This window comes from Puma concolor, chromosome C1 (assembly GCF_028749965.1).
Source record: "Puma concolor isolate L17-30 chromosome C1, mPumCon1.1.hap2, whole genome shotgun sequence".
Classification (NCBI taxonomy): Eukaryota; Metazoa; Chordata; class Mammalia; order Carnivora; family Felidae; genus Puma; species Puma concolor.
The window spans coordinates 50,090,412-50,103,087 of record NC_141674.1 but is presented as its reverse complement, the minus strand read 5'-3'; the positions used below and the strand labels follow the sequence as shown (position 1 = coordinate 50,103,087).

At 39.7% G+C, this 12,676-nt stretch overlaps 1 protein-coding gene across 3 annotated transcripts in view; it reads right to left on the bottom strand.

Annotated features, from left to right (window-relative positions):
• NFIA (nuclear factor I A) overlaps positions 1 to 12,676 on the bottom strand; it is a 574,225-nt gene that overhangs the window by 378,731 nt on the left and 182,818 nt on the right. Inside the window, exon 1 of one of the 3 annotated variants that reach the window (XM_086717143.1) lies at positions 16 to 300. The exons of the other annotated variants lie outside the window; for them this stretch is intronic. Within the exon in view, the coding sequence (XP_086573269.1) occupies positions 16 to 18 (3 nt within the window). The 5' untranslated portion in view covers positions 19 to 300. Of the gene's footprint in view, positions 1 to 15; positions 301 to 12,676 lie in introns of those variants that run through there. 3 annotated transcript variants of the gene reach the window in all.

Genomic DNA, 12,676 nt, shown 5'->3' with positions numbered 1-12,676 from the left:
AGATGTGCCACGTACCATTGCAATGTAAAAAGAGTACGTGAGAAACTTTAAAATGTTCAGACGAATTGCTTCATTTGTTGTCCCCCTTTTTTTTGCATTAAAAAAAAAATCTAAATAAACTTGGAACCGTTGAAAACCCGGAAGAGATTTTTTTTAAAGCTGTGGGCCAATTGCAGGCTTCTTGGAGATTTTTTTTTTTTTTTTTTTTTAACTCCAAATCAGAAGGCTTTTGCAATTGCAATGCGCGCTCTCTGCCTCTCTCACTGTCTCTCTCTCCTCTTTTGATAGCGATCCAACCCGGGCTGGCTGGTTCTCAGATTCTCTCTGGTTTTGCCTTGTGTGCTTTGGATTGTACGAGACTTTGCAGAAGTTGCAATCGATTCGCAGTCCCTCTCTCCTCTCCCTACCCCCTTGTTTATTTCCGCAATCGCTGCAATTTGCATAGTAACCACGCACGAGGCGCCGGCAGCCGCCAGCGGAGGGGGCCGGGAGGGGGCAGGGAAAAGGCCTTGCCCCCTTCTCCCCTCCTCCCGTCTCTCTCCCCGCCAGTCTCCTCCTCCCCCACGGTGCGTGGCCAATAGGAGCCCCGGCATTCAGCGCAAGCTCCGGTCGGGACACCGTTCGGAAGAAAAGCTCCTGTGTTACTAGGCCCTGCTCGCAGGATCGTGTTTTTGGCGCTGTGGAAGTTCCCCTGATTGCGGACCTCGCAGCCGGTACTAGGGATCTAGGAGGATACAATACAATTGCCTGCGGTTGTGCGGGTTTTGCACGTTTTAATCAAGCCTGCACACCTGCTTTCTCGGTTTCTTTTTCCGTAGCCTCTCGTGAGTTATTAGGCTAGTTCATGATGGTTAGTGAGAGATTTAACCTTTATTTGCACTGGTGTAGACCAAGAGTTAAAGATCCTCTTTGGTGCATTAAATCACGAGAGTGCAAAATGTCACAGAGAACTTGCAGTGAAATAAAGCTTCTACTCTAGGTTCCTAAAGGAAAAGACTGGCTCTGTTCTCTGCAGATGACTGAACATAAAATTGCTAGGGGGGCTCCCTTAAGAATAAATTTGTTCATTTAAAGGAGGAGATGCAGTGAAATTCTAGTTGAATTGCCAAGCATCCACTTCGTCAATATCCTTACAAAACCTGGATTCCACAAAGTTGGACGCCCCCCTCCGCCTCCTGTTGCCCCGAGAGAAGGGCTCTGTTTAGACATTTGAAATGGGGGGAAGGGGAAGGAGACTGTTAAAGTAGTTATGGAACATTCAGTCCTTCATCTCACTGATTCATCTTATTTCATTAACCCAGACTCTTTAAGACCATTTCAATGTCAATCTTTCATGCGTTTGTTTCAAACAACAGACTAGCCACTGGTGCAGTGCTGGTGCCCGGAAGACAACTCTAAAGGAAGGGAGTGTCCCTTTAAATGGAAAGCATCACCACCGGGCTACTGCGTTTGTTTGCTTTGCGTCAGTTAAGTAGCTTTGGACGTTTTGCTGAATAACTGAGTTACAGGAAAATGTGTGCTTAGCTCACTTGATAAAAATGATCCAATGAGAAGTCCAGAGGAATAGGAAGCCACCTGGCAGTTGTCTGATTTTCTTAACTGTCCTTGGTGAAGGTACCTATTAATTAATAACAGGACCTTGCACAGCTAAATTAGAGGTTAGAGAAACCTCCTATTTCGTTTTGAGCCACATGTTTGGCTTCAGGCTTGCACTGTACTACTAGCTAACTGATGCAGCATTACTGAGAGGTATGGTTGTGTGGCCACTGCTGGTGTGAGACAAGCTTTGCTGTGCTGGCCTGCCCCTTATAGTTTCTGATACTCTCTTGCTCCAGAAAGTCTGTGGCATTTAATCCTGGCCCCTTCTGTTCAGCGTCGTTTTCAACTTGGCATACTGCTTTCACTCTAGAAATAACATTTGATGGGATGCAGTGGCTTCAAAAAACAATTAACCAAAAACCTTCTAGGCCTAGTACAGCTGGTGCTAGGCTGTGTAACCTTGAGATAGTTATATAACACCTATAAAATAGAACATCAATCTATCGTGAGAATGGGGGATTGTTTTTTCAGGAGCTAAGAGCCTTTCGAATGCACAAGAGGGATCAGTTTGTACTGCATTGCTCTGGAGATGCCATGGTCTGAATAACCTTCAAGGCTAAGCAGCCAGGCCTTGTCAGTAGGTGGTAACTGAGTTTTGTGTGCATGTCTGTAGTTCATTAACTCCGCTTAATGTGGTAGGTTAGTACTGTTTCCAAAGTGACCTTTTATATCTCCATCTAGTCAACAACAACATAGTATAGCTTTAGAGTTGAACTTAGGTATTAATGTGAGTCTTATGTGACTCCAGACAAATTATTTAACCTCTGTAAGCTTTTTATTCCTCATCTGGAAAACAGGAGCTATTCAGATAACATATATAAATTACCTAGTACATTATGTGTGCTGAAAATATTGTATCTATAGCGATACCACTATTACTGTTTAATATGTACCATATTCTAGGCACATTGAATGTGCTAAGAGCTGGAGATACAGAGAATAAGACATTGTCCCTGCCCTCAAGAAGCTTTCAGTCCAAAGGCAAAGACAAAATAATAAATAATAATATAATGCGGTAAGTGCTGTGTCCAACTTAGATACACATAAAGGGCAATAGAAATACAGATGATACAATGGTTTTGCTCGCATAAGTAGATAGGAAGAGTCACAGGAGGCTAAAAAAGAGGAAATGACGTTTGTGTTGGGCATTTGTCAAGTAGACAAGGGAGAAGCAGGACATTCTTGTCCAAGAAAGCACAGTGTATACACAGGGCCAGAGAATGAGGATGTATTTAACTGTGGCTTGTTGGTCTAGCTTATATCACAGTAACTAGAGACGAAATTGGAAAATCAGGCTGAGGCAAGATGGTGGAGGACCTTGTAAGCTGTTTAAACTTTCACTTGAAGGACTTGGGAAACATCAAAGGTATTTAACCAAATGATATACAAAGTAAATTTTGCAGATTAGAAAGATCATTCCAGCAATGGAGGCAAAGAGACCAATTAGAAAGAAGTGAGAGAAGGTGAAATTCTGAACTATGCACAGCAGGAATGAATGAGCAAGAAAGAGAAAGGGAGGGAAGAGAAGAGAGTGGGAAAGAGGAGAGAAAGCAAGGAAGACCCACAACTCACATTAGTTTTTAGGGACTTTGATCAATAGGGACAACTTGGGAGTGCATTTTTTCCAAGCTCTCCCAAGTCCAAATACCCATAAGATATATAATAAGAGCTATTAGTGAAAGAGGCTCTCCTTACTCCACACCATGCCACTTCTGTATCCTTAAACCTACCAATGTCAAATCATTTTGAAATAATACCAGCAACAGGAACAATCGCTCACATGGATTCAGTGTTTATATTGGCTCTTCTCACCTTGTGAATTTGCATTCCAGGAACATCAGCCCCACCATGCCACTGAAAATCAGCTGCACATTGAATAGTGTGACTTTGGATTGCCAACCCTATTGAGAGCCTCATGCTTCCATGTAGACTGGCTTTATGCCTTGAAAATAGTAGGCTCTTCCAGGAATTCTGCTTTTTTGACCCAAATAAAAACTTAATCCTCTTTCAGTGCATCGATAGGGAGACTACAACATCAGAGTCTTACAGATTTAGCAACATGATTCAAAATTGCAGTTTTTTTCTAATAATGTATTTTTTAACGTGTGAACTAAGTTGAATGTTGGACCATACGGATATATTTCACATTTTCTTTTTTTAAAATTTTTTTAATGTTTATTTCTTTTGAGAGAGAGAGAGAGAGAGGCCGGGGGGGGCAGAGAGAGAGGGAGACCCAGAATCCAAAGCAGGTTCCAGGCTCCGAGCTGTCAGCACAGAGCCTGACTCAGGTCTCAAACCCACGAACCATGAGATGGTGACCTGAGCCAAAATAGGACGCTTATCTGACAGAGCCACCCAGGCACCCCTATTTCACATTTTCTTGATTGGGTAAATCTTAGATCATCCAAAGCACTTTTTAGGCTAGGTAATCAACATGGGCATTTAGAGGACCAACATGGCAATATAAATGATAGATACTAGAAGAAAATACAAATCTAGGAATTGATGAGACTCCCTAATAAGCAGATTTTGGCAGACTGTTTTCCCCCCACATCTGTCCCTCTCTATTTTTGGATACATAAATGAGCAGTTTGGAGCCTATATTTCCTAGCCTTCCTTGCAGATAGGCATGATACATGATTAAGATCTGAATAGAATGGAGAAGAATTATTGAGTCAACCTTTCATTTCACTTGCTTAAAAGAAATTTATCCTAAACTTGTGGCCTTTCCAAAGGCTGCAGTGAGGTCATGTTAGGGACTCAGCTTCAATTAAAAAGACCAGGGACAAACCTTGGGAGACAAGAAAGCAGCAAGATGGAGGGAACATGGGTCCCTAAGTGACCTTATGGAGCAGAACTTCTTCTCTAGTCTAGATCATATTTAAGCCACTGTGTTTTGAGATCCCTGATTTGGCAGCCCAGCCTCTACTATCATCATCATCGTCATCATCATCATCATCAAGGTTGTAAATCAGTTACATGGTACCTTTGGATTGTTTTCTGTATAAAAGCATATGGCTTTCCCCAGCTTAATACAAAATACATTTGTATTTTGTTTTTTTTTTAATTTTTAAAACATCAATTCATTTAAACTAAAAAAAAAAAAGTTCATCCATTTCTCCTATTGATTTTATTATCAGCCCCCAATTCCAGACTTTCCCCCTGCCTAGTCTCCCTCTACTACCCTTTCATCCAGACTAAATGAGTCACTTTTCTATTTTCACCACTTTCTGAATACACCATGCATGTTCATCCCTCTCCTCCCTTGTTTGTGTGATATTTTCTGCCCAGAAGTCCCTAATGTCTTCTCCCTGTTCCATTATTTTTTTTTCAATAACCAGTTTAATGCTACTTCCCAACCGCCGCCCCCCCCAGCAGAATTGGCCACTCCCTCCTGTGTTCTCTAACATCTTATGCTCATCTCTAGGACAGTTATGTTCACAGTGTACATCAGTTATTTATTTGTGTGTTTGTCTGCTAGACTATGAGCTCCTTGAAGGGGCACTACCTTTATTCATCTTTGTGTCCCTACAAGCCAAGTGCTATAATCCTCAATGGATGTGTGGTAAATTCATGTGTGAATGAAAAGATGAACAAATGGTTACCCTTTCCAGTCTTGCACTCTGATATAATACAGGCTCAGGAGTGTGACTGATGCAAGGCAGGGCATTATCACTAGGGGGAAATTTTAAGTATAAATAGCAGGACACTGAGTTTGCTTTTTATAGACCTTCCACACATGTTACCACTGTTAACCTTCCTTCTGGATAGGTAGGTTGGGCACTGTCTTTCTCACCACACAAATGAGGAAACTAAGGCACAGGAAACTGTAGGGAGCCACTCAACATCATTCACTTAGGTTGAATAGAATTCAACTCATTTAGCATTCTTCCCCAGAGGTCTAGCTATGACGTTTGGCTTAGGAAAGATTTCAGGCTTCAATTTTTTTTTTTTTTTTGGAGTAACATTTTAATGTTTAGCTGGCTGTAATCATAATTAAAGGTAAACAAATGAACCCATCCTTTGTTTTTTAAACGGCTTTATTGAGGTACAATTGATATACAAAGAACCACACATATTTAATATATACAATTTGATGAACTTGGACAGAGACAAACACCCATGGTATCATACGCACAATCAAGATAATAGACATATCCAACACCTCCAAGAGATTCCTTGTGTCCCCCCAACCCCGGACCATTTTGGGGAGTAAGAACACTTAACATAAAGTATACCTTCTCAACACTGCATTGTTAACTACAGGCACTATGCTTGCACAGCAGATCTCTAGAACTTACTCATTTGGCACAGCCGAAACTTTATACCCATTGAATAATAGCTCCCTGTTTCCCCTACCCCACAGGTAGGGGTAGTCCTATCCCACAGGTAGGGGTAGACACAGGTGTGTCCTATCTTGGACACACAACACAGTATGCTGCAGAGGTTCTTGAAGACCACAGGTGATGTCACGCAAGTGAGCTGGTAGGATAGTCAGAGAGAGGAAGCCTGTATCTTGACCAAAGCCAAGGCTGCAAAGTATGAGTTTACAATTCACAGAAGGAGAGCTGAAAGGGAGCTCAGAAGGCTCCAACCACCACATTTTACAGCTGATAAAACCGAAACTAGCAGAGTGAAGTAGCTAGCTCATGGCCACACAGCTGGTAAAGAATTAATCCCCGGTCCAGGGCCAGTGTCATTACATCATGCACAGGATATTTTGCAGGAATGGAAAAGGAGCGAACAACTATCTGTGGTATCAGAGTGGAAAAGAGGCCTGGGCAAGTGAAGAAACAGTGAATCTGATAGGAGACAGAAAACGGTTAATCATCTAAACCAAAGGGATGGCTATAAAATCGAGGCTGGTACCTGAAAGATTTACCCAAACATGTTCAGACAATTCAAGGATAATTTTCAGGAAAAATAAGGGAGGGTGGAGATGAGAGCAACAATCTAGAACTGTAACTTGGTGTTAAAAGTTGTGAGCTGAACTGGTTCACTATTCTGTGCCGTTTGTGACCTTGGGCAGTTCAATCTCTCCCTCTGACTTCCTTCTCAGTAAAATGTAAATATCAGGGTTTTGATAGGATTCAATGAAATCATGAGTGTGAAACTGTTATAAATTTGGGTTTCTATTCCATGAAGGCCTACACCACCAACAATTGTTTATAATACAGCACAGAATACAGAATATAGATAGTCGCATTTATCCAAAAGGTTTTGGAATAGAGATTGTGTGTGTGTGTGTGTGTGTGTGTGTGTGTGTGTGTGTGTGTTTATCTATATCTATCTGTATCTATGCACACATACATATATAAACATGCACACAATGTCTCCATTCCAAACCTTTGAATAGAGGTAGGATAAATCTGATTACCTACCTACCTATATATATGAGAGAAACAGAGACACCATTAAAATGGAAATAAGGTGACATCAAGGCCAAGATTAGCAATCAAAATACATTCAGTAAGATTCCATGTACTTTTTTAGGGTTGACTTGCAATTTTCCTTTGAGTTTCTTGGTAATCAACTTAAAAAAGAAAAGGTAAAAACTTATGAAATATATGATATTCATAGGATAATAAAATTCAAATCCAAGAAGGGTTGTTCAAAAGCAACACAGACATTCTGAGGTCTGAGAAAATGGGCCCCGTGACCTCCTGCCACCCGCATCACCATCACTGCATACAGACAGACAGACCAGGGTTGTCCTGAAGAGGACTGTCTTCAATATGACGCATTGAACCAGGTACTCAATCCCTGGATGAAATTCCAGCCAGCCTAAGGACAGAGGGAGTAGGAGGATGTCGGCTTCTAAAATTACAATTTTAGGAACTCCTTGGCTATAGTTTAGTGCCCTGGGCTAGTGGTGCTAGTGCTCAGTATCTGGTAAAATAGAATGTGCCGTCAGTGTCTATTGTCCCAGAAAATCAGCAACAAAGAAAGGAAAGAGCCAGTCGAGGTCGACTCCTCTGACCCTGGGGTTTTTCACACTCACTCTAATATTCCTAAGATTACATCCCACCCCCCACCCACCCCCCGAAAATAGTATGGAAAGGAATAGCATGGGAACTGGCAAACCCAGCTGGCATGGACGCTGAGTCCAGACTCTCTTTTCCAGCCCATGTCTTTAGCTCTTCAGCCTCTCTTGACCTCTCTCTTTCATAAGGTGACTCAAAATGGGATCAGGAAAGGGAACTCCAGTAAAGGAAGTTATAGAATTGGGGTTATTGTTGTTTCGGACACACAAGCAAAAACAAGTAGGTAGCTTGTCTCAAAGCCCAATCAGTAGGCTAAGAATTAGGCTTACACGTCAGCTAACAACATCACAAAAGAAAAAATAATGTCAAAAGCCTGTGTGGGTCAGGATAGGGAGATAAGTTACTATACTGGTAGATCCCTTTTGGGAAATGACAATCTTTTTTTTTTTTTTAGCTTTTTTTCCCCGTTTTTTAAAGTTTATTTTTGAGACATACAGAGAGAGAGAGAGAGAGAGAGAGAGAATCCGAAGCAGGCTCCAGGCTGTGAGCTGTCAGCACAGAACCTAATGCAGGGCTTAAACTCACCAACCCTGAGATCATGACCTGAGCTGAAGTCAGAGGCTTAACCGATTGACTCACCCAGGAGGCCCCCCCTTTAATTGTGATTAAAAAGTACATAGCGTTTACATTATAAGCATTTTTAAATGTACAGTTCAGTGCCTTTAAGTATATTCATATCGTTGTGCAGCCGTCATCACTATGCATCTCTAGAACATTTTCATCATCCCAAACTGAAACTCTGCATCTATTAAACAGTAACTTCCCATTCCTTTCTCTCCCCAGGCCCCTAGAAACCATCATTTTACTTTCTGTCTCTATGAATTTGACTACTCTAGGTACTTTATACAAGTGAAATCATTCCGTGTTTGTCCTTTTGTAAGTAGCTTATTTCATTTAGTATAATGTCTCTAAGGTTCATGCCTGTTGTAGCACGTGCCAGAATTTGCTTCTATTTTAGGTGGAGAAGCATTCCCTGGTATGTAGATGCCACATTTTGTTTATCCATTCATCCACTCATGGACACTTAGGCTGCTTCCACCTCTTGGCTATTGTGAATAATGCTTCTATGAACATGGTATATAAATATCTATTTGGATCCCTGCTTTCAATGTTTTTGGGTATATCCATCAGAAGTGGAATTGCTTAATCATAGAGTAACTCTATTTTTAACTTTGGTGGGAGGGGGAACAGCAACTTTAGTTTATCTTTGGGAAAAAAAATGAACAAATTCTTTAATGACTTGCTTCATTTATGGAGTTGATTTCGTGAGCATCAGGAATCTTGGATTCTTATTCACTGTGTGCTCTTTGAAAGTCACTTGAGTTATCAGAAACACTTTCAATTTCCTTGTCTGAAAAAAATGATATCTCTGAAATAGTTGATATCCAAGGTCTTTGAAATTCTAAAGATCTACAATTCTGCATATTTCCTTGGTGTATGTATGGGTTCGTCCATTTATGTCTTCATTCATTCACTTTGGAAATGCTGTTTGAATGCCAGAGCAGGTTCTTCCCCCCTCAAATATAAACATGAGTGGTGGGGAGAGGAGTAGGAATGGGAGGAAGAAGGCTGGCGTGATGGTTGAAAGAAGAAATAGAATGTACTGCAAGCCAGTAGGAGAACAGTACTAAGAAGAAGGGATAAACATGGCTTGGGGACATTCTGGGCTAGTGACCGACTTTCAGATTTTACACTTTATCCTAACACTCATGGGGAGCCATTGTAGGGCCTAAAGAAGGTGGTAGCAAGGTCAGTTTTGTTTTAAAAAATTACTCTGACAGCAGCGTGGAGAATGGACTGTATAGGTTCAAAACAAGTTATCTATCTTTACTCCATTATCTCATCTTTTCCCTTTTATTTTGAAAGCAGGGAAATTAGTCAAGGCGTCCCAGGACTCATTGTTTCATCTTGGAGAATAATACTGTATTATCCTTCTCTTTACAATAAAAAAATATTTGGGGCGCCTGGGTGGCGCAGTCGGTTAAGCGTCCGACTTCAGCCAGGTCACGATCTCGCGGTCTGTGAGTTCGAGCCCCGCATCGGGCTCTGGGCTGATGGCTCAGAGCCTGGAGCCTGTTTCCGATTCTGTGTCTCCCTCTCTCTCTGCCCCTCCCCCGTTCATGCTCTGTCTCTCTCTGTCCCAAAAATAAAATAAACGTTAAAAAAAAATTTTTTTTTTTAAATAATAAAAAATAAAAAAATATTTGGTCGCCATTTTCCCTGAACTGTGAAAACTACTCGCCATGGTTATAATGTATTAGTATCTCCAGGTCATTAGTTTGCCGATTAATATTTTAGGACCATGACATTACAGCAATTTTAAAAAGTTTTGATCAGAGATTATTATCCCTTTATGTAAACATTAGAAGACTCAATATCACATATTAATATATTTTATGAAAAAACTTAAAATTCGTATTGGATTAAGTAAATTTTTCCTTAATTGGGATGTCAATATAAAGCAAATGCTTTATATAGAATTCTTTATGTAAGTAATGTAGTATTATAAAATCTTAAAAGTCCTCAGTGATACTGTTTTCCTTTTGTATATACCTCTCATTTTCTGTGCTATGAAAGTTATGAGGTATACTACACCAGCAGATTGTATACCTATGAAAACAATGTATGATCCCTGAAGGACATTATTTTTAATGGGTGAAGAAAATAATTTGGTTTCTATCTTAGATCACATGAGTGCAGAAATGAGTTGTTTGGGAAAATACTCCAAGTTTTAATATGCAAGGGTAATTAATGCCTTGATTTACTGCAGGTATTAAGATTGATTCAACTACTAATGCCCTCTTCAGTAAAATAATGTTAGAAAGACTGGCATTTATCTTAAATAATTTTTGGCAGTTTGGCATAGTTTTTACTTTGTGTTTACCAAAGAAAGAAAACCAAAATGAGAGTGAGGAGAACCAATGATAAAGAGTGGTTTAGTTTGTCGAGGATGCTTGTAACAGCCAGTTTGTTACAAGCAGGGCCAGGCTGAGAACCGCAAGATTAAAGTTTGAAAGGTACCTGGTATATTTTTGGTATATTAAAAAAATAAGTGCTTTTTCAAGAAAGAAGCCAAAGAATGGTACATGTTTCTGGTTTTAACATTATTCCTATGAGTTTGCTAGTCCTCCCAAGAGCTATAAAGTTGACAATAAATCAAACTTATTTTAATTTGTCATGAGATAGCAGAGAGAAACAAAATTTTTCCAACTGGTCCTCTGCCAAAGTGTTTCTACCAGTCCAATTCACTTCCGAAATTTATACTTACTATTTAAAATTAAGAAAAAATTGAACTATCAAATAAATTCAAGTCTGGAAAACATTTACTGCGTGCCACTGTAGCCAGGCACTATATCAGGTTCTGGAGGTACAGGAAAAGTAAGTGGTGATCTGGCCTTCAAAGAGGCAAGTGACTCTTTAGGCAAGGCTGGGTTACCTTATATGCCAGAGGTCAGAGCAGAATAGACTTCTCCAGGTGAGTAAACGCGTATGACGTGTTATACCAAATATCGAGGCACATCCTACCTCGCTGCTCACCTTCCAGTACCTTATAATTAGCAGGACTATCTTTTGAAGAGTATTTGAACATCAGATTGCAATAAATCCTATATCCTTATGTGACAATATAATATTTGAGTAAATTCTGAAAATATAAAATGCATGATACTTGCTTCAAATGTGTTTAAAAAACACAGCCATTAGTGTTTGATTTAGTTTCTCGAAGTCAAAATTTGAAAAGACAATTGAATTTTATGTGACAGAAAATTGAAAGAAAGACTCATTGCAGTATCACTATCAGGTGCTATTTAAAATGCTTTAAATTTTTTTTTTTAAATTGAAAAAAAAATTGACAAGGCAAGAGTTTTTCTCAGTAGATAGCAATGATACAGACATCCCTATTTCCCAGCTAAATGTCCCTAATTGGAAAGGCATGAAGAGCTTATAAAACTTGTCCCTTTTCTTTTTCTTTTGCAAACGTGAATGTAACTAATGCCTCAAATCCAGTTTTACAAGTGTCTATATTGTTTTGACATTGTTACTTGATCACTCCAGTTGTTTCAGTCAGCTCAAGTCTTGTGCTTTAATTTTTTTTTAATGTATAATGTTACTATTTGTCTTAAAGAGTATGCTAGGTGCAGTAATGATAGACTTCTATGGACTGTAGATAAAATAATTGGATTAACTTTGTAGTACCCTCCCCCCAAAAAACCCTCTCCATTTTTCACAGGTTATGGTATGAAAGTTTAACGTAATAATCCTCAATTGAAATTAAAAAAAAAACACTTCACTGATAGAGCAATTCCAATATGAGGAAATCTGAAGTTTTTTACTACCATATTTTATGTTACTTTAAAATAAAAGCACGATCCACTAAGAAATCACCATAATTAATGTTTATAATATTCAGATATGTATGAGTATCATCAAGTGAAATGCCTGCTCACTTTAGTTCTGAAGCACCAGCACAGGAACAATTTTTACTAAAATTTCCTATAATAAGAAAGCTTAGTTTGCAATTTTTCCCCTGGAGGGGGGGGGGGGTGGGGAGGAGAACTTTGATACCACAAAAGTTTTAAAAGCAGACTCTCTTGCCTGAATAGGGTCTCTCTAAGGGACAAACCATAGTTATGTAGAAAATACTACAAAAAATATTCATTCAGATAAAGATTGGGGGAGAGCATTTCCAACTTTAGAGCCCTGCCTAATAGCCAACAGAGTCTTTTTTGTTAGTTTTACTAGGTTCACATGGGAATTCATACATTTTGGTGTATCACTTTTATAGTTATACATCAGATTTATGCCCAACTGTGAGGCCCTGGAATCTGGGTCTTTAAGGAAAACAGACAGTGGAGTTGTTGCTGCCATCGAAAGTGTGGCTTTCCTCCGAGTTGGTAGGCCGCTGCTCTGTGGGGCTTAGACGTTAACATGCTTTCGTTTGTCTAATGACTGAATTAAACTACTCGTCTATCTCCAAGTCATTATAATGTGGAAATTGTGCACTGTGTACACATCGTGGGCTGTGAAACACCAGC